This window comes from Trichosurus vulpecula, chromosome 4 (genome assembly GCF_011100635.1).
Source record: "Trichosurus vulpecula isolate mTriVul1 chromosome 4, mTriVul1.pri, whole genome shotgun sequence".
NCBI classification, from domain to species: Eukaryota; Metazoa; Chordata; class Mammalia; order Diprotodontia; family Phalangeridae; genus Trichosurus; species Trichosurus vulpecula.
The window spans coordinates 231,463,568-231,486,295 of NC_050576.1; the positions used below are offsets into that span (position 1 = coordinate 231,463,568).

Consider the following 22,728-nt stretch of genomic DNA (forward strand, 5'->3'; position numbering starts at 1 on the left):
TAATTCTAAATGACTTTTTAGAAGGGAGCTCTTGGTTTTCACCAAATTGGACAGTTCCCATTATCTCAGATTACAAGCACTTTAAAATCAGGGGCTCTGATAAGTGGGCCATTACAGTCCTCAACTTGGGCTAGTCACTTAACCTCTATTCTAAGACTAACCTTTGCACCATGCCTGGCCTGCACAGCAGATGCTTAATAAATATTTATGGACTATTGGAATAGCCCAGAAGGTAGGGATCTGCTTTGATAGAGGGAGCTTCCTCTCTGGAAGGAAATAAACAAATGCTTGCTGAATTGAATCGAGTTCCCCATCCCAGTGAAATCACAGGTTCAGCCCCCCAAAATTGGTTTATTTATTTACTTTTACTAGGGGCACCGGCCACTGTTTCCATCCCAGGTGACATTTCTGGTGTGTACCGAGTCCTCAGTCCCTGTTTCCAGTTTTCAGATGGCCCAGAAAAGGAGTGTAACAATAATATAGAGAGGGCCAGGGACAATCAATGGATATCCTGAATGGTCCAACAGTCAGAGAACGTGCAAGGAGTCGATTCTCTGTGGAGAATTCATTGCAAAGTATGGTCAAGAATCACATGGGATAAGAAAATGGAGATGGGGTGCAGTCTTCACCAGTGGAGGGAGTACTACATAGATGAAAACCTAGGTCCATCCAAATATCAGAATCTCTGGCTGCTTATTTATGTCCTGACATAATTGTCATGAGGTGGGTGCCAACACTTGTTCTAGATCATATGAGATGAATTCTAAATTGGGTCGCTTGTTTCCTGCATGATCTGTAGGTATTTTTCCCCTAGGCATTCTCTTGAACCTCTCATACCAACCAGTGGCCATGTTGATGATGCACTAGTCACTGTTAGAGTGAAGGCACCAAGGGCTGCAGGATCCCAACTCCAGGCCAGAATGGACTTCAGAAGATTGCTAGTCCTCCCTGCTGCATTTTACAGAGAAGGAAACTGAGGCCCAGAGTTGGGTCTCGACTTGTTCGAGGTTCCGCAGACTGTACTGTTAGAAGCAGCACTTGAACCCAAGTTGCCTGACCCCAGAGCCAGGGGTCTTTCAGCTGTATCTCTCTTGATGCTAAGCTGTGAAGCCTGAAGATGACTCAGTTGGGTGCCATTTTACAACATTTCTAGCCTGGCACAATTTAGGAGGAATGAACAGAGATGAAGACTAATCCCTTAATAAACACTGATTGAATTGAGCTGAACTGAATGTCACGGAGGAATGAGTTAAGTAATAGATCCATGACTTCATGAATGGGAAGGCTCCCTCCACTGGAGCAGATTGCAACCCATCTGGGCTCTGTCATCTGATGTGTATGTTCTTCCAAACAGAATCCTCCCAACCTGCTGGAGGCCTTGATGGAGAGATAGATTTTTACCCTTCCTAGATTGAGGGAGTTTGTGGACCATCCATCTGACATAGCAGAACAAGATCGCAAATTTAGAACCAAGAGACACCATAGAGATCATCTAGTCCGACCCCTTCATTTTACAGACGAGGAGCCTGAGTCCTAGAGGGGGTCAGTGATTTTCAGGGGCACCCAGCTAGGAAGAGGCTGAGGTACAGGAAGGGAATTCTCACTCCTTGTATTAGGGCTATGGACAAAGGGCTCTCGCTAGCCTCCTAGCATCAGAATTAGCTGATGGCAAGCTTGCGTCCTTAGGGGAGATTGGGATGATTTTCAAACAATTGTGCCCACAGTTGAAAAATGAGTTTATCTCTAACCTAGTAGGGTGTGGCCTGTGTTTTTATTCCTCTGAAAGGAAACTACAATCTTGGCCATATTATCTAAAGTTCTTATCTAGATTCCAGAAACCCCCTAGCATGACAAGTTAGTCCTTGGGCTGCCTATGGGGCCAGTGTGCATTCTGGGTCCCACTCCTTCCTCAATCAGGGCAGTAGGATAGACCCCTTTAATGCAGATTTTTTTTCTATATTGCTTACCCATTGCTTTACCCCACTAAGCTGCATCATATAATAGTATAATGACTGTGACGTCTTCTCCCACATCACATAAGAGCTGCCAACCATGGCTAAGTCCCACATGGGCTGCAGAGATGGGTCAAGATGGCCAAGGTTGCCTGAGAAGAAGGAAGTAAGCACAGATGTGTTAGTTTAGTGGAGGGAAGTCTCAGCCTTGGAATTGAGGAGCAGGGCTGTGAAAGCCACCCACGTGGCTTTTGGGGTGGCATTTGGAGCTGGGCATGTGACATCTTCCTATTTTGTCTCTTTGGTCCTCTGAAACCTTCCCTGCTGCTTCTTGCTATTCTGAGGAAGCCAATTATAAACACCTAGTAAATACCAAATCTTTGTGCTGCATAATGCAGAAGCAGAACGGTGACGTCAGGAGTTGACCTTCGGGAGAGAAGACGTGATTCCCTCCACATTTTGGTGCCGCTGAAGGTAGAGGAGGAGGAGGGCATGAGTCCTGGGGTTGGTCCTACCCATCAAATTCCAAAAGGGAAGGGGAGGGAAGGGAGGAGGTGGGGGAGACAGAGACACAGAGGGAGACGGAGACAGAGAGATCTCATTGGAAGCTCCTAACAAAGAGACCACTTTTGGGACATGCTGTAGATTTGATTCTTCCTGTCCTGCATCTTTCTTTACGAGAAGAAACCAAATTCTTAGCCACGTTTGTGTGAGCCACTCCAATAGATAATGGCAGGATTTTCTTCTCGTGAAGAAAGATGCAGGACGGGAAGAATCAAATCTACAGCATGTCCCAAAAGTGTTAGGGCAGTCTAAAGCTTCACACTAAGGACTTGGGGCACCCTGTGAGGCTTGGGTTGGAAGCCCACTCTCACACTTAGTAATTGGAGATTACAGTAACTGGTACCTGCCTACAGGATTGAGGACCAATGAGAGGGTAGGGCCTGCCTCACCCGCTCACTTGCCTGATGTCTCTGCCCCATCTCTCAGGATGCTCTGGGCATCTGCTGTGGCTGAGTCACAGTGTTTGACTCTGGGCCGTGAGATGGAAGAAGCATTGCCAGCTGGGTCTCTCCTTGTGCAATCTGTTTGCAGTCCTTAGTTAACAAGCCAGCACACCCGCGTTTGTGCACGATAATACAAAATAAAATTACTGCTAAAAGAATCGTTCTTAAGCAAACGAACCTCGCTCAGTAAACTTGTCTTTGGCATAAGTCCCATCCTGTGTTGGCCAGTTTTTGACTTTGCATCTTTATGGAGATGTTTGAAAAGTAGCAAAAGTGGTTTGTGATTTGGGAAAGAAAAATGAATGAGAACAAGGCATAAATATCATGGTCCAGTTTTTTTTCCCCTTACATTACCATTCTCCATCAGTAGGTGTGCCTCCAAATTTTTCAGATTCTTAGGCTTCTCTGTCAAAAAAAAATCCCCCAATGTCTCCAAACTGAGCCATTGAGCCAGATTGATGCTAGCCAACATTTTTTCATCCTATTTGCCTTTTAATTGTCTAAATCTCCAGGTTATTTCCTATCTCCCCCTCTGAGCATGCTAGCTGCAGGGATCAATTGGAAACTGGGGCTGCTCCTGCAGATCTTCCCAGAGAAAGTGGGTCCAGATGTTCAGTTATTTCTCACAAAGGTATCAATCTGTATTTCAAAAATGGATTTATTATTCCTTGCTACCATGATGCCTGAACAGCTGGAGAGCTAAGCTCAAAGAACATTAAAAAAGAGCAAAGACACTGGCTGGAACATTGAGACATAAACACATTAATAAAGAAGAAAAAAACTTCAAAAATTCATTTTCATCTGTTTCCCCATTCATGCCTCATTAGGGACACCTGCAAATCTTCAGCCAGCTTAGATTTAACAAGCGTTTACTTAGTACCTACTATATGCTAGGCACTGTGCTAAGTGCTTTATATCTGTGTGTGTGTGTGTGTGTATAAAACCTCACTTGATCCTCACAACAACCCTGGGAGGTAAGCATTATTATGATCCTCATTTCACAGATGAGGGAAACTGAGATGGAGGCTAAATGACTCACCCAGGGTCACACAGATAATAAGTGCCTGAGACTGGATTTGAACTAGGATTGTCTTGTCTCCAAGTGCAGAGCTTAGTGCACTTCACTCCCAGCTGCCTTATCTTTGTTTCTGCTTATCTTGTTTCATCTTACACTATTGTTATGTTAAAATCTGCCAGCCAGAAACCTGATGCTGTAGAAGGCCAACTGATCCATGGAAAGTGGGCCTGATGGCAGGGTTCTGATGAAGAAAAGCCATCTAGGGAGCATGATGGCTCATTCTTGGGGATAGAGACTGGACCTGTGATTTCCCTGATTGTAAGGATCTCCCAGGTGGGGAAATCCCCTCTACCGATGCAGGTGGTACTGCCTCTGGAACCGATAGTCTTAGAGAGTTGGGTGGGGCACTGAGAGGAGAAGGGGCTGGTCCACATCAGAGGTAGACCTTGAACCTGAGTCTCCTTGGCTCCAAAGACAGAAATTGCTTCTCATTGCTTATGCCTCACAGAATTAGCCCAAAATTAAGCAGGAAGACAGGACTTCAACCAATTCAACGCAAAGCTATAGTTTAATGCTTTGTCCATGGTATGGTGGCATTCTGAGCTATGAATCGTTAAATTTCTCTAGCACCTCAAAGTGTGCAAAGACTGGTAGTTTAGGTATTACTTCTCCCATTTTGTAGATGTGGAAATTGAGCCTCACAGCTACTAATGAAGCAGAAGTTTAATTTGTGTTCATTAACACATTAAAAAGGGAAAATCCCAGTGGAGAGCTAAATCAATTCTAAATCCTATAAGAGAGATTCTTCTCAAAATTATTTTAGGAAAAAAAAATTTCTGTTGTGGCAATACAATGCTGGGACCAGAATCATGAAGATTTGAGCCCCAATCCTTTTTCTGACATTGATGGGCTCTGTGACGATGTACTAATCTCTAACCTCTCTGAACCAGTTTTCCACATCTGTAAAATGGGGGTAGTAATACTTCCTATGTCTCAGGGTTGTTTTAAGATTCACATGAGATAATGTATCTATATATCTATATATATACAATATATATAATGTGTATATATATAATATATACAAACTTCAAAGTGACATATGAAGCTCTGTTGTTATTTTTATTGATGTCAACACATAAAATAATCAGGGTTGCTTCATTAAGATGAGCCTGAATAGCATGAATGAAATGATCAGTGGATTCTAGAGACAGCTCTGGGTCTAACATTCACTTTATCTACTACCAGTGTCCTCCAACTATAATTCAATTTCTTGATTTTCCAGGTTTTTTTTTAAGTTTAATATCCAATTCTTTGATCTGTCCTTTCTCTCTCTTTTGTTGATAAAAGTGCTTAGAGATATAAATATCCCCCTAAGGACAGCTTTGACTGCATCCCCAGGATTGTAATATGTTGTCTCATTGTTATTAGAATAAAATTATCATTTCTATGATTTGTTTTTTGACTCATCAATTCTTTAGGATTAAGTTACTTAGTCTTCAATTAATTTTTAGTCCTTTCTTCAGTGATCCTTAGTTTAATATATTTTTTATTGCATTATGGTCAGTAAAATCTGTATTTAGTATTTCCGCTTCTTTGCATTTGTTTTTAAGGTTTCTGTGGTTTAATATATGGTCAATTTTTGTAAATTTGCTACACATAGCTTAGAATACACACACACACACACACACACACTCACACACTCACACACTCTTTTCTATTCCTCGGTAGCAATCACCAGAAACCCACTATATCTAAATTTTCTAAAAGTCTATTCAGGCCTTTAAAGTTTGTTTTTTTTTTGGTTTGTTTTTGTTAGATTTGCCTAGTTCTGAAAGGAATATATTGAGATCCCCTACTATTTGAGTTTTACTCTGTATTTCACCCTGTATTCCATTTCGCTATTCCTTTAAGTACTATATTTCATAGTATTAAATATTTCAAATGGGAATATTACTGTAACTCAGATAGGAACACCACTAATTCCTGTAGTTGGATCACGATAATTTGATTCCTTGAGGAGTAATCCAAATCAAAACTTGTAACCAGCATCTTCCAAAATGTCAATTGGCATGAATTAAGGAGGATGTTTCCTTCAAACATTTTGGAGGCAATGATATTGATTGGAAATCAATTGTTTCCTTTCCCAACCCTCTCCACACAGGTGGCCTTTTCATGTTGTCACTGGTGAACAACCAGGCAAGGACAGGTAACTTTTAAGTCCAGTCCAAACAATCAGGTGCTCAAGATTTTGGCCCTGTTCTACAGATGCCTGCAACCATAGCTTCAGAAAAGTATTTTAGATTATCCCCCTGCTTCACTTTTGGGTTCAGTGGCTACAGAAACAATAGGAAGCTTTCAGTGTTTCGATGGTTACTGGCCCATACCTGGGATTCTGGTCCCATCGGGGGGTCTTTTCAGCTGCTTCATTTGCTTGTACAGTCCGTAATCCTCCTGCTCTCTTTCTTTCTCATCTAGGAGTCGTGTGCAGGTTATGTTGACTGCAGGTTTGGGCTTATGATTCTTGAAGATCACAAACGCAGAGCAGGCGCCCAGACGTTCTTCATTTGACTAGGAGAGAAAGAGAGGGAGGGAGAGGGAGAGGAGGAAGAGAGAGAGAGAAAGAGAGATTCTGAATCACCCAGAGACAAGTTTACCCTGGGAGAAGGATGGGTAAATCTCAGCTTGAATAATTTCTTCTCTCTCTGGGCAATTCATTAATAATAATAATTTTATCATTAATGTAATTACTACTGCTAATGGCTGACATTTATATAAAATGTGAGGGTTTGCAAGATGTTTTATGCAGATCTAGTGACAGAAAAGTCCTCTTGAGGTCACCTCGTCTAGGCTCAAAGTCACCTGAGGAGTGAGCTGCAGAGTCAGGATTTGAATTCAGGTCTCAGACTACAAGTTTAGTACTCTTTCCACTGCACTGTGGCCCCTCATTTAACAGTCAGCATTTAACATGTTGCTTCATCGGATCCTCACAACAATAGGTCCCATTATCATTCACATCTTAGAGAGGAGGAAACATGAATCAGAAAGAGGTCCAGTGCCTTGCCTCGACTCACAGCTAGTGTGTGTCTGAAATGGGGTTTGAGCTCAGGTCTTCCTGATGCCAGGCCCAGCTTACTATCTGTCTAGCCAGCTCCTTTAACCATTTTGTTGCACTTATTGTCTTTGCTTCTACCCTAGGTAGACTTAAAGCTGCTTCTGTATTCAGAGGGGCCCCTTTGTTAGAGAGGTGGGAGACTATGGCTATAGGATGTTGTATACATCCTCAGCTATAAGCCCTGAGCTGGTTGGCTCTGTTTAGCTGGTGGTTTGGTCCTTTTTTTTTTTTTTGTCATTTTGCATGAGGTAGAGGGGTTATATCCACAAATGAGGGCATCAGTAAAACTTAATTTGAAAACAAACACAAAATTCTGCAGGGAGAGAGACTTTGTGCTCATCCACCTCCTAAAAAAATACCATTGAAGGTAATGGAATACTATCGTGCTATAAGAAATGGGGATGATACGGACTTCATAACAACCTGGAAAAACCTACACGACATAATGCTGAGTGAGCGGAGCAGAGCCAGGAGAACATTGTACACAACCACGGATATATGGACTCCGTGAGGACCAACCCTGACATACTTCGCTCTTCTCAGCAACGTAAGGTGCAGGCACAACTCCAAAGGACTCATGATGGAGAATGCTATCTACATCCAGAGAAAGAACTGTGGAGTCTGAATGCAGATTAAGGCACGCTACATGCTCGCCTTTTTTCTTCTCTTTTGTTTTTGTTTTTGGGGTTTTTTTTTTTTGGTTCTGTTTCTTCTTTCTCATGATTCATTCCATTGGTCATAATTCTTCTCCACAACTTGACTAGTGTATAAATTAATTCAATGCGAAGTCATTCATGGTAGTTATATGAGATTCCATGCCATCTTGGGGAGGGAGGGGGAGAGGGAGGGGAGAAAATCTGGAACTCAAAATTATGTAGAACCGTCTGTTGTAAACTAAAAATAAAAATAAATGTTTAAAAAAAAAACACCATTGTCCCTCCTCCCTCTCCTTCCTCTCCCGTCCCTTGATGCTTCTTGAAACTTCCCTGGGCCATCCCAGGGAAACAACATCTCTGCTAAGCCAGGGTCCTTGGGAGGGAATTTCCCCCTCCTCCTCCCCTCCCCCCTTCCCCCCTCCCTCGCCCCCTGCCCCTGGCCAGTGGAGGCTTCACATTCACATCAGAAACCCGCCTGGTGGCTGATTTCTATTTGAAACTCTGGGGCAAAAGCCCCAGAAGGACAGCCTTTCCTCACACGTTGACACTAATGGAGGAAGGAGGAAGACGCTGGGGAGAGCTTGGGCCTGCCTTACTCTCCCTTGGTCTCCACAATCTCTTCTAACTTCTCCTGGGAATCACCCGGAATGAACCATTCTCAACACATTATGAAACTCTTAACAACTTTTGAGAGCTCGTCTGAAGGGAAGGTAGCACTGGCAGCTTTGGTGGGGAGAGGTAAGGAGGGAGGGAGAGAAAGGAGAGAGAGAAGGGAGGGAGGAGAGAGGGGGAAAGGAAGAGAGAAGGGGAGAGAGAGGAAGAGAGGAAGAGAGAGACAATGGGAAGGAGGAGGGGGGAGAGAGAAAGGAGAGAGGTAAGGGAGGGAGGAGAGAGGGGGGAAGGAAGAGAGAAGGGGAGAGAGAGGGAGAGAGGAAGAGAGAGACAATGGGAAGGAGGAGGGGGGAGAGAGAAAGGAGAGAGGGAAGGGAGGGAGGAGAGGGGGGGAAGGAAGAGAGAAGGGGAGAGAGAAGGAGAGAGGAAGAGAGAGACAATGGGAAGGAGGAGGGGGGAGAGAGAGGGAGAGAGGGAAGGGAGGGAGGAGAGAGGGGGGAAGGAAGAGAGAGAGAGAGAAAGAGAGAGAGAGAGAGAAAGAGAGAGAGAGAGAGAGAGAGAGAGAGAGAGAGAGAGAGAGAGAGAGAGAGAGAGAGAAGGGGAGGGGAGGGGAGGGGAGGGAGACAGAGGCACAGAGGGAGACAGAGACAGAGAGAGAGACAGACAGAGAGAGAGACAGAGAGAGAGAGAGAGAGAGAGAGAGAGAGAGAGAGAGAAGGGGAGGGGAGGGGAGGGGAGGGGAGGGAGACAGAGGCACAGAGGGAGACAGAGACAGAGAGATCTCATTGATGCAGGAAGCTCCTGACAAACAGACTGCTTCTCCCAGAGCAGATCAGGCCCAGCTCAGCCACTTTGCCTACTGCCAGTTGAACAGAATGCTATGTGCCCAGGGTCACAAAGCTGAGCTGTGGTGGAGTCAGCACAGTCTAGTGGACAGAGTGGTGGCCATGGCTTCAGGAAGCAGACCTGGTTTCAGGGAAGCCCACCTGGGCTGCTTGCTGCCTGTGTGAGCTGGGGTGAGTCACTTAAAAAAAAAAAATCCCCTTGGGCCTCAGTTTCTCCATCTGTAAAATAAGCAGGCTGGGCACGATGGCTTCTGAGGTTCCTCAGTGTTTGCAGCTCTAACTGAATGTCTGGGTTCCCAAGTCCTCCTGCTGCTGGGGAAGAAGAAGCCAATGAGAGAGAGAGAATTCCCTGGGTCTTCAGACATGATTTCAGCCGCTCCTCAGCTCAGCTGGATCAGGGCCTGGAGAACAAAGCTGTGCCACAACCTTGACAGCCCTGGCTCAAACTTCAGGCCCCACACCTCGTTCCTGGCCCCAAGGAGGCCCATTTTCCAGGCCCTTATCAGTCGGGCTGGACAGCAGATGTCAGCCCTTGTCCCCTGGTCCTGCCCTCTGCCAGCTCCCTACTTTCCATCCACAGCCTACCAGGGAAGGCCCTTTCTTAGGTTTTGCTGCTGTTTGAATCAGTCATTTGGTAGGTTTCTAGTGCAAACGACAAACCCTCAAACATGAACAATACCCTCCTCTTTGTAAGCCATTCACGCTGCCTGGGAAACTTCCTTGCTTGGCTCCGGCAGAGCAGGAATCCCAATAGGGGGTGGCTGGGCTCTGCTTTCTGGCCTGGGTGAGTGAGAGGCCCTGGGCAGAGGCCAGCCAGGTGACCATGAGGGTCAGATTCAACCCAGGGGAAGCCAAGAGGAGGGAAGATGGGGGGAGCCTCTGAGTCGTCTGAAGGAAATCTCCACTGCGGGCATTAGTCACCTGCAGCTCGCCCTGGCGTGAAGCCATCATGGTTCATGAGCACAGATCTCCAAGGGCAGTTGTGGTCCCTTTTTTGTAGAGATGGGACAGAACTTAGAGGTCACAGGATCACAGGCCTCAAGCTAGGAGGGTCTTCGAAGGGCATCTAGTCCACCCTCCTTGAGGATGGATGACTGACCCAGCTCCATAAAGTAAATCAGTGTCTAAGGAGGGATTGGAACCCTGGTCTTCTGAGTCCAGATCTAGCACACTGTCTGCTGCACTACATTTCCCTTCCCCCTTTGTTCTCCCTTATTCCCTCCCCCAAATACGCTCTATGGAATGGAAAGTAAGATGCCCCAAAGAAAAGGCTGTTTCCTGGCGATGGGAGGTGGAAGGAAGGAGGTCAGAGGACCTGAGTTTGAATCTGAGTTCTGGCACTGACTGCGTGCCTTATTGGCCTCAGTTTCCCCAAGATGTCACACACTTAAGTGACAGGCTTAGCAGTTAAACCCAGGTCTTCCTGCCTCCGAAGCACATGCCTCTCATGTACGTGCTACATGCACAACACATGCTTTCCTGTTCTCAAAGGACTTTCAATGCCTGTCCCCCCCGCCCCCCCATCCCTGGGAATCCAACCTACCTCTGGCTTGTGGCTTTCTATAGTAAACTCCAGCTCAAACTTCTGTCCTTTCTTCTCATTAACCTGAAATGGAGAAAGGGAAGGTTAACCCAGTGGGTGGTCAATTGGCATTTTCAGACAACAGCCAGATGCGGGTTGCTTGCCATCCCGGAATTACTCGTGAGCACTCAAATATTACCTTAGCACCCTCCTTCCTGAACTACCTTACACTGAACTACTCATTTATATATTTATTTACTTTATAGTTATGTAGTATTTATTTAGATGGCCCACTAGGTGGGGCAGTGGATAGAGCCCTGGGGTGGAGTCAGGAAGAGCCGAGTGCAAATCTGGCCTCAGACACTTGTCGGCTGTGTGACCCTGGGCAAGTCACCTTACCCTGTTTGCCTCAGTTTCCTCATCTGTAAAATGAGCTGGAGAAGGAAACAGCAAACCGCTCCAGTGTCTTTGCCAAGAAAACCCCAAATGCGGTCATGAAGAATCAGACATAACTGAAAATGACTGAACACCAACATTGATTTAGATATTTACTTGTCTCCCTGGTTTAAACAGAAACCCCTCACACATAAGCATGTAGGAGGTGCTTAATAAATGTTTGCTGTTTGATAGATAGTAATGATGCCACTGAAACCTTCCTTAGCGGCCTCCCTAGAGCCAGAGAAATGACCTGGGGCTGGCGTATGGGATCCCCGCAGAGAACAAAGTGCCTGGTCCTGCTGTCAGGGCATCGGGTGTGGGCAGGCTCCATTGGAAGGCCAGCTCCCAGTACCAGGAAGCTTTGTAATGGGACGCTGGAAGTCTGTGAAAACGGGCTGGGGCCAGGCAATAAAGCCGATCACTTGTTAAGGTGAATTCTACAGGGAAGTTGGAGAGCACTTGCGATGGGACCTGCCTGTCTTCGGTTCTTTCTAAGAGCAGGTGGACCAACCAACCAATCACTCAGCAAGCATTGATTAAGCACCTACTGTGTGCCAGGCACTGAGTATAGAAGTACAAACCAGGAAACTTAAACGCAATATAATTGGGGAGGGGTGCGGGGATGAAGGCACTAGGAGCTGGGGAGATTAGGGGGGGCCTCATGGGAGCTGAGCTTTGCAAAAAAGCTAGGAATTCTAAGAAGTTGAGATAAGGAGGCAATGCATTCGTGGCATGGGCCACAGCCAAGGCAAAGGTCAAGAGGTAGGAGGTGGCATGTTGTGTGTTAGGAGTAGCAAAGAGGCCAGTTTGACAATAGCCTGTACTTCCATAAACCTTTCTCGCCACCATTCAATTCCCAGCCAAACATTTACCACTGCCTGCTGTGTGCTAGGCACTGTGCTAGCACCAGCAAGGGACAGAAAGACAATTTCTGCCCTCAAGGAGCTTCCATCCTGCAAACACTCAACATAGGTAGTACAAGGGCCAGCTAGGGGGCACAATGGATAGAACACTGGGCCTGGAGTCAGGAAGACCTGAGTTCAAATCCAGCCTCAGACACTTCCTAGCTGTGTGACCCTGGGCGAGTCACTTCACCCTGTTTGCCTCAGCCTCCTCACCTGTAAAATGAGCTGGAGAAGGAAATGGCAAACCACTGGGGTCCCGAAAACAATGGAATGACAACAGGCAGTACAAGGATGCTTCCTCTCATGTTACACAAAGAGATTCACTCTCTATAATTCACAGTAGGATTCCTTCAAGATAAAACTCCCTCTGTTTAAAATTGTTCATTTTGGCCATTCCCTGATTTGCCTGGCTTTTTAGGGCCATGCCCCTACACAGAGTTAGGCACACCTGGGTGTGCAGTTTGTTGGTGCATACACCAAACACCCAGGCTGCCGACTGCGTTACTAACAAGAGACCGGAGCTGAGTCATGCTCACTGTGGATCTTTACAGAGTTGTTTTATTGGCTGATTCGATTTGCTTTTGTTAGGGATGTTCTCTTAAAGGCTCTTTTTCTGGTCCTTGGTTTGTTATCTGAGATGAGATTCTTTCATCTCCCACAAAGGCCCCCCCTTCCTCCTTCCTCCCAAAGATGACTCAGAGGTTCCTATCATTGTTTGACTAAACGCTTTAGAGATAAGCACTGAGCAGTCACACTGTTGGGTGTGGGGGAGATAGGAAACAGGGATCTTTTCTCCCATCTGGACTCTGAAATCTCCACAGCAGAAATGCTCCAGGAGGGGAGGATGAGGTATGTTCACAGCAAATCTTTCCTTCCTTTTTAGAATCCCCTAGGAAAGAGTGGTGTATGGGCTTTTCAACAAACATTTATCAAATGCTATTTAATAAGTGTAGGGCAAGCACCATGCAAGGCCCTCGAGATACAGAGATAACCAGGACAGAGTGTTTGCCGTCAGGAAGCTGTACAAGCCAGTAATGTTTACATAGGGGTCCACACTGGACTTGGGACTTCATTGGTATAGAGAATTCTCATTGAGAAAACTCCCTCTACCAATTCAGGGTGGAACCTTTCCTACAGTCTAAGAGAATGGCCTAAAGCTGAGAGGGGTCCAGTGACTGGCCCAAGGTCTCCTAGCCGGCATAAGTCAGAGGCAAGACTGGAACCCGGGCTTTGAGGTGAGCTCTCTAGCCTCCATGCCAAGTAAAAGAGACAATGACTAAACTGACAATCAATTGTCGGAGTGTTTCGGTAGGGGGAGAACATTGGGCTTGTAATTGTTATCAGCGCCAGCATCATAAGATGATTGGGAAATGTGGCTTTTCATTGGGAAGTAGTTCAGCTCAATTGAACAAACATTTATTAAGCATTTACAATGTGTCAGAAAGACTGTGGGGCAGCGTATAGAGCATTGGACCTAGGTTTGAATCCCACCTCTGGGGCAAATCACTTAACCTCTCTCTTCTGAAAAATGAGGAAGTTTGGAGTCGATATCCTTCAAGATCCCTCAGGATCATGTGGCCCTTTACTGGGGACTCAAAGCAGAGCCAAAGTGGCTTTCAGGACGTCTCTGTTCTCTTGGCGTCTTTTGGGCAATCACTTATTGGGTAGAGTGTAGTGAGAATTCGTGCTTAAATGATGATGGTGACGGTGGTGGTGGTGGTGGTGGTGGTGGTGATGGTGATGGTGATGACGATGGTGATGATGGTGATGGTGGAGATAGTGATGATGATGATGATAATGGTGATGGTGATGGTGAAGGTGATGGTGATAATGATGGTGATGATATAATGATGATAATGGTGATGATGGTGATGATGAAGGTGACAGTGGTAACGATGATGATGAACTTATACTTCCATCTCATCTTCCACAGAGGTTCTCCTCTGATGCCTCATCATGACATGAACATGACCCTGGGTCCTCAAAGGCCAACCCAGCAGATTGTCAGACTGTGAGTATGGGCCCAGCCATGAGTATGTCAGTTCCAAGGACCAGACTCACTGATTTTAAAGATGCTTCTCATCTGGTGGGATGCAGGGAGAGGACTAGGCAGCCAGAGACACTTCTGAAGACCAAAAGGAATCTGGGCTCAAATTCTGTCTGTGTGATCATAGGTAAGTCACTCTATTTCTCTGGGACTCTGTTTTTTTATCTGTAAAGTGAAGGGATTGGGCTAGTAGGTATCTGAGATAGTATTTGAACTCAGGTCTCCAACCCTAGCGCTCTCTCCACTGTTCCACATAGGTACTTGGATCCTGCACACCCAGCACAGTTCCTGGAACACAGTAGGCACTTAATAACTACTTGTTGCTTGATTGACAAGTTGTCAAGGCTGGTAGGGTGTCCACACTAATGAGATCCCAGATCACAAAGTATTGATGAAGAAGTGGTTGAAGCCCCAGGAGCTCTTTAAAAATGGGTACTGAAGAAAGTAGGGTTTGGGGATCGGAAGGAATGAAGGCACAGGGGTGTTGAGGAAACTCCTTGGACTGATGGAGATCATCAGGAACTGTGCTGGGTGTGGGAGATCCAGGTAGCTACATGGAACAGTGGAGAGAATGCTGGGGCTGGAGACCCGAGTACATGCATGTATCTGTGTGGATATGTATATCCACCATCTCTCTCAACCAACCAAGTCTGCGGACCCTAAGTTAAGAATGCCTGTGGTACCTGAGCTCCTACCTGCCAGTTCTGTGTCTCTCTATGTCATCCCCCACGCCCAGGATGCCTCCTTCCTCACTTCCACTTCCTGGAATCCCCAGCTGCCTTCAAGGGTCAGTACAGCTGCTTCTTCCTATACCAGACCTCCCCCCACACCTTAACTTGTATAGATTTTTATCTTTACTCATTTTTGTGCATGTTATCCTTCCACAGAATGTAAGCTTTTGGAGAGCAGGGATTGCTTCATTTGCATATTGACATTATCAGGAATCAATGAATAAGCATTTACGAAGTGCCTGCTGTGTGCCCGGCACTGTGCTAAGCACCAGGGATACAGACAAAGGCTTACAGTCTAATGAGAAGTTTCCAGCGTAACTATCAGCACCTAGGGAGGTGTCCAGCACACAGTAAGTGCTTACTACATGTTTGTTGACTTGAATTAGGGTCATCACAGTTGCCCTCATGAGCCACACAAAGCATCAGCACATTCTTTCCTTTTGTTCCAAACAGTTTTATTCTCCCTCTCCCCGGTCCCTCCTGCAGCCCAGCTTTATCATCTGGGAGACAGATGAGAATTCTTGACATCCCTTCTCTTTTAACTTTATCATCGTCAGGCTTTGTCAACAGCCAGAAGCGGAGAACGTTTGTTGGTCATATTTTCCAGCACCGGGGTCTTTTTGTAAAGAAAAAGTCAAACAAAGGAAGGGACCCTGGAGCTTTACAGCCTGTAGGAAGGAGTGATGAGATGATCTTTACCAGATTTGTTTTTAATTGGACACAAGTCAGAAAGCCCCCTGATCAGAAGTCACCGAATGCCCTCTCTCCTATGCCGGGTCTTCTTCATCAGGGAATGGTTTTGGAGTTCTCTTACCACCCACCGGGTGATCTGGAAGGGACTATCCCATTGCCCATTTCCCAGAGGAGAAAACTGAGGAGAACTGGCTTGCCCAATGTCAAATCTTAGCAAAGCTGCATGGTCCCTTTTATGGCTGTTCAGTCACGTCAGACTGTTCAGGACCCCATTTGGGGCTTTCGTGGCAAAGATACTAACTAGAGTGGTTTGCCAGCTCATTTTACAGATGAGTAAACTGAGGCAAATAGGTTAAGTGACTTCCATAGGCTGACACAGCTAGTAAGTGTTTGAAGCCAGATTGGAACTCTTGAAGATGAATCTTCCTGACCCCAGGCTCTGTGCTCTGTATCACCACCTAGTGGCCTACTATGGTCCCTACCAGCTCTAAATCCTGTCCTATCAGGCAGTCCCCAGCTACACAGTAGAATCTTTCTGGGACTGAAATGTGCCTGGATGGATGGATTTGCATCTTAAGAGGGGATAGGATGAAATGTCCTCTGGGAGCCTTTATCTTATTAATATCAAGTATTCAGTGTCTATTATGTTCAATTTAGAAAGCATTGATTAACCACCTATATCATATGCCAGGCACAATTCTAGTTCTGGGGACACAAAAGCAAAAAACCCCAGAAGAGTCCCTGCCTTCAGGAGCTTACAGTCTCTCCATGGAAACAAGATGCACACAGAGACACAAACACAAGATAAATACAAAGAGAGTACAAAATAATATGACAGACAGAGCTAAGGGGAACCCCAAAGACTGGGTGACCAGAAGGGCCTTTGGGGGGGAGGGGAGGGGGTCGTTAAGCTGAGCCTTAAAGGGAGCTAGAAGTTCCAAGAGGTAGAGAAAAGGAGGGAGCAAATTCCAGGCATGAAGGTCAGCTGGGACAAAGGTGATGGGACATGAACCGTTGTTTATGGGCCACATTAAGTCGTCAAGTTTGCCAAAAATAGGGAGCGTGTGAGCAATGTGGAATCAGTCTTAAATGGCAACAGCAAGGGGTATGGCCACAGCCCCTGCTTTCAGGGAGCTTCCAATCTTTTGTTGTAATTTAGTTGTGTAATCAGCCAACAAGCATTTATGAAATGCCTACAATGTGCCTTGTCGTGGGTGTCTAGATGCAGTAAGTGAAACGATCTTTACTCATCTTTGCAAAACCCAAAGGGTGGCCCAGCAGCTCCCCCCGGACTCTGGCACCATCTCTAGATGAATAATTCCAAGACTGAGATTTTTCACCCCTAGTTTCTCTCCTGAGCGACAGTCTCACATGGGTGGCCACCTGCCTGTCCTGCAGGCATCTCAAATTCACATGTGATCCCACCAGAACTTCAGACTCTGCTGCTGGGATCCTTGGCTCTCCAGGGTAAGCCTCGGCCTCCACATTCTGTCCTCCACGCTGCTGCTTGGGATGCCTGCCACTTCCCCTTTGTATGGTGTTCTCCCCAATCAAAGGTAAGCTCTTTGAGGGCAGGGCCTGTCTCTCTTTGCCTGTATTTATAATGAGTCCTGAGGCAGAGTGCCCATCCCCAAGTTAGAGCTTAATAAATGCACATCTGCTCTCTCTGTCTCTCCCATTTTTCTTTCAGACTCTCTCCTCTTCTGAACTTGCCTCTTACTGTTGTAGACTTTACCATCATCCCAGTCACCCAGGCTCACGACTTTGGAGTCGTGCTCACTCACCCCACACGTCCAATCCGCTGCCACATCTTGGTGTCCAACCTCCCGACATCTCCCTTGATGGTTGCAGCCACAAACCCTACTTCATGCCTGCACCCTCTCTGGCCTTGACCATTGTAACAGCCTTCCCATTGGCCTCCCTGCCTCGAGTCTCCCTCCCCTTCGGGCCATCCTACACTCAGCTGCCAAAGGGATTTTCCTAAAGCCTGCCATCTCTCCCCCAACTCAATCCAGTCCAATGACTCTCTAGTGACTCTAGGAAAAAACCTCTCAATGCTGTGTTTGGCATTTAAAGCTCCCCCCTTTTCTACTCCTCCTCATCATAATGATAGCTGGCATTTATATGCAGCTCTAAGGTTTGCAAAAGCACTTTACGGATGTTCACTTATTTGGACCTCACAGCAATAAGCCAGGTGACCCAGTGGATGGAGCGCTGGGCCTGGAGTGAGGAAGACCTGAGTTCAAATCCAGCCTCAGACACTTGCTAGCTGTGTGACCCTGGGCAAGTCCCTGTTTCCCTCAGTTTCCCATCTGTAAAATGAGGGTAATCATAGCACTGCGCCCCATTGCTGTTTTGATAATGTTTGTAAGTGCTTGGCACAGTGCCTGGCAAATAGAAAGCACTTAATAAACGATTATTGATTGCATTGGAGCAGGGAGAGGCAGAAAAGCTGGGAGTCCAATCAGAAAGCTGTTGTGTAACAGTCCAGTAAGTGGAGAGTGACAGGGTGGTTATAAGATTGGATGGGCATGACATGTATTGTGTATGGAGGAGGGGGATTGATGAGGCTTGTGAATCATGAGTGGATATTAGACGTCACCTAGTCTGAATCCCTCAGTTTACAGATGTGGAAACGGTTTGAATTTGAGAGCAAGAGCTATGAAAGGTTAAGGACTCCTCTCATCACTCCTGACCCTATTCCAGATCAATGGATGGAGTAGATGTGTCCTTCATCCCTGTGTGAAATACTCTGCGTCATGGAGTATGCAATGAAAAACAAGGAAGTAGATGTGGAGAGAACATGGGCAGGGGTCATCCCCACAACCTGGGGAACTTGAGAATGAATGAGGAATGTGGATATTTGGGGCATAATATTGACTGACATTTCAAAATTCATTTACCTGGTTAATCCTTCAGAACAATGAAAACAGCCACCACCAGTGTCAAAATCAGTAACAGAACCTTACTAGCTCAAGGACCCCATCGCCAAAAGGCCCTCTGTTTTCTGTGGCAGGAGACCACTCAAATCATGCAGCCCTGTGGATTCTCATCTCCAGACGGATGATGCTGCCCGAAGCTGATCTGTTGGAAGGACACACTCATGCTCCAAAGGAAGGAAAACACTGCTTATCATCAGACTCCATCCCACCTCCCCTCGGTTGCTAAGGACCCATTTCTTTAATCTGATTTTAGAATAAGCTCTACCAGCTTTAAAAATTCACATTAAAAAAATTACTTTTTATCCCTGGCCTTTGTGCTTAGAAATCATAGATACTGATCTCTTCCAATTAAAGGAGAGAGAGTTATCTTCTCCTAAGGTTGGTTTTGTAGCACTGGACCCATTTGGAGGAATTGGGCTTAAGATGATCTAAAGAAGCGATTCCCTAAGTGTGACATGAGGGTGCCTGAGACCTTTTCAGGGGATCCATGAGGTCAAAACTATTTTACATTAATACTAAGATGTTTTAATTTCTAATATATAAATAGAGACAGATACAATCTATATAATTTTGTGTGGAGTCCTCGATAATTTCTAATTGTAAGAGTCCCGAGATCAAAAAGTTTGAAAAGTGCTGATCTGAAGAACAGGTAAGTTTCTCCATATCTTTCCTATAATGTGGCACTTAGCCTGTACCTTGGCCTGCCCAGGGCAGAGAGTTACTGCAGGATGGACATCTCTGGACCTGACGGCTCCTGAAGCTTGGCTTCTTTGTCCTGTGTTTGTCCTATTTCTAATTTTCCTTTTTTCCAAAACAATGAGAGCTGATATGATAACAATTAAGCCTGGCTGTGGCATCTGCCCAACTTTCACAGCAGAAATTTCAATATATGTGCTTGACCAAATCTCTGGGTCTCCTTTTACTTATCTCAAGTACAAAGGTTGCATTTGACCATCCCTAAAGCCTTGCTGTCAACCCCGTGATTCAGCTGCCTTCTCTGGGTCTTAGCTACTGAGCATAAGCATTGCCTTGAGTGCCAGGCTCTACTTGTCCAGGAAATCATTCCTGACCCCCAAAACCAAACCAGACTGCCAGGACAGACCTAATCCTTGGATCCAGAGGGCATCTTCAAATGTTCTAGGGCCATGATTTTATTCTTCTTGGGCTTAGAAGTAGAACCAGGAACATCAGGTAATGGGGTGTGATGGAAGACACACTGAATCAACTAACTCACCGGACATACTTGGAATCTTGGCTTTGCTCTTTGCCTCTGTTCTCTAGGCCTCGGTTGCTGTGGAATTGGACTATACATTCCCTATAGTCACTCCTAGCTCTAAAATCCTATAATAACAAGGTACAAAGAGAGAGATTTCAGCTCAGTGGAGGAGGGTAAAACTTCTTAACGTGTAGAGCTGCCTGGGGCCATAGACTGAAGGATGGGCCTTTAGGTGGTGGCTGGCTGGCTGCTTATCAGGCAGATGGTATGTAAATTTTATATACACACACTATTATATATGGACTACATAATATATATAACTCTACTATGTATGTGATGTAATATATATAATTCTCCTATATATACTATGTAATTTATATTATATATTTTACTACATACATAATATATACACACATATATATATACACATACATACTATATATGTGTATATGTGTGTGTATGTGTGTGTGTGTGTGTGTACATATATATATATATATATATATATATATATATATATATGTATGTATGTATGTATAAATGATATATAGGGTAGCTAGGTGGTAGTGGATAGAGCATCAGGCCTGGAGTCAGGAAGGCCTGAGTTTAAATATGGCCTTAGACACTTACTAGCTGTGTGACCCTGGGGAAGTCACTTCATCCTGTTTGCCTCAGTTTCCTCATCTGTAAAATGAGCTGGAAAAGGAAATGGCAAACCACTCCAGTATCATTTTTTATTTTTTTTTGGCGAAGCAATGGGAGTCAAGTGAGTCACCCAGGGTTACACAGCTAATTAGTGTAAGATGTCTGAGGCTGGATTTGAACTCAGGTTCTCCTGACTCCAGGGCCAGTGTTCTATCCATTGTACCACCTAGCTGCCCCAATAGTCCAGTACTTTTGCCAAGAAACTCCAAATGGAGTCATAAAGAGTTGGACATGACTGAAACAACTGAACAACAACAAAATACCTTGCACATGTATATGTATGTATAGACGTACGCATGCAGGCATACACACATATATACAAATTCTACTCAGTACAGGCTGGACTGGCTGGCCTCCAGGATCTTTTCTCACCGTTAGTCGATGATTCTGAATGGAAAGGGGAGACTCTCTTCCCCACCAAAACATCCCCAGTCGAATCAGGGTGTAGGTGACAGCCCTTTTCACCCATTTGGTAGATGTGTATGACTCCATCGCTATGGATGCCCCCTCACCTGACACAGATGGCAATCCCTTCATAAGTTAGGGACCATTTTAGGAGATGTTGGGGCCAAAACCAATGACCTGCTAGGAACTGACCTTCTGGGGCTGGGGTGCTCTACACTTTCTTAGGGAAGCAGACACAGAGCCAGTCAGTAGCCAGCACTCAAAGCCATTTCATGAGGAGGCATAGTGAATACAGCATGAGAGTCAGGAAGACCCAAGTTCAAATCCTGCCACAGACATTTAGGAACTATGGGATGCTGGGTAAGTTACTTAACCTCTCTCTCATCTGTAGAATAGGGGTGTTGTGAGGGTCTAATGAGATAACATATGTTTTGTAAACCTTAAAGACTTAAACCTATAGAAGAACAGTAAAACCTAAAGCTATGGAAATGCTGGCTATTATTATGAATCATCATTCACCTCAGTCCAACTAGCCGGAGCTGGCACTCTACTGACTCCTGAGGGACCTGGGTCGCCTCCACACTACAATCACAGAGAAGGGGAGGGAAACATTTCGGTCCTCCCAGAAACTGGTGGCCAGTTAAAGCAAGCTTAGCTAGTGAGCCTGAGACTTGGGCATAGCCATTCTGCTTTCTCTGTGTCCTTCATTCCATTCCAGCTACCACCCATTCATTCAGTAAATAAACCTTTATTGTGAACAGTTCTTAAAAATGAGCTTTTATTTTTACATCACTTCATTTCTGAGTATATCCCTTCCCTCTCCTCTTCCCAGCCTTCCATCCCTTTTCACAAAAAAAGAAAAAAAATCTGGAAGAAGAAAATAGCAGGTCAGTAAAACCAACCAACACATCAACCAAGTCTGACAATGTATACCATATGCCACACCCATGGCCCCCACTTCACTCCTTGATAGCATACTGTTCATGTCCCAGAATTCTCCAAAAACTAGTTCCAGGAATTTAAAGTCAAAGACATCCTCTAGTGGGTGACTCTGGAATAGCATCGACTGGAAGCCCTCTTCTCCATAGCTGTGCTCACCAAGCTGATGCAACAGTAAGGAATAATGGAGACTTCGAACATGTATTAACACATTATTGAGATGGCAGATTTTAGTGGAGAAAATACAGCCAACTCCAAGTCTCTCTCTCCCCTTATGTGTTGTCTTGCCCTATGAGAATATAAGGGTCTTGAGGGCAGGTGGTGCTTGCTTGGATTTGTATCCCTAGTGCTTACTTAGTACCAGTGCATAGTAGGTGTTTAATATATGTCCCTCCCTTCGATCTAATGCTTTGAGATTTTATTTCATTGCATCCTTACACCACCTCTGTGAGGAATTATGCCCAATCTAAGGATGATATAAATACTAAGGCTCCAAAGAATGGTATGATTCCCCATGGTCACTTGGCTATTAAGCATTAAATGCCAGACTCAAGCCTGTTTTCTTCTGACTCCCAGGTCTAGCCCTTGGCCCATCATTCCAGCCTGTCAAGACATCTTTGGATTCTGGCTCATTCGCCTGATGTGGTCGTGCTGTCTTCCGGCTTCCTGTCACCTACAGTTGTGCTAAGCTTACCAGTTATGCCTTTGTTCAAGCAGCTGGTAAACAAATATTGGGGAAAACTCAGTTAACAAGTGTTGATTAGGAGTTTCCTCTGTTCTCCGTTTTGTGAGGTTTCCAGGGGAGAAGAGAAGCTTCTGACAAGGTCCTTGCTTAGTAAAGAAGGAGCTTAGAAGAAATTACACTAACATTTATCACTCTGTGACTTTCCACTACCCACTCTGGGCCTAGGATTCTGGCTCAAAAAATAAAGAGGAGAAAAATCGAGAAATGCCAAACAGCAGAGGAGTCGAGATGACATTTTACT

The 22,728-nt window shown here is 45.4% G+C and overlaps 1 protein-coding gene across 1 annotated transcript in view; it reads right to left on the reverse strand.

Moving 5' to 3' along the window:
- Window positions 1-22,728, reverse strand: part of RARRES1 (retinoic acid receptor responder 1) — a 36,164-nt gene that overhangs the window by 5,051 nt on the left and 8,385 nt on the right. The window contains exons 2-4 of the mRNA XM_036758196.1: window positions 10,746-10,808; window positions 6,362-6,545; window positions 1,968-2,104 (exon numbers count right to left, since the gene is read on the reverse strand). Coding sequence (XP_036614091.1) covers window positions 1,968-2,104; window positions 6,362-6,545; window positions 10,746-10,808 — 384 coding nt within the window. The remainder of the gene's footprint in view (window positions 1-1,967; window positions 2,105-6,361; window positions 6,546-10,745; window positions 10,809-22,728) is intronic.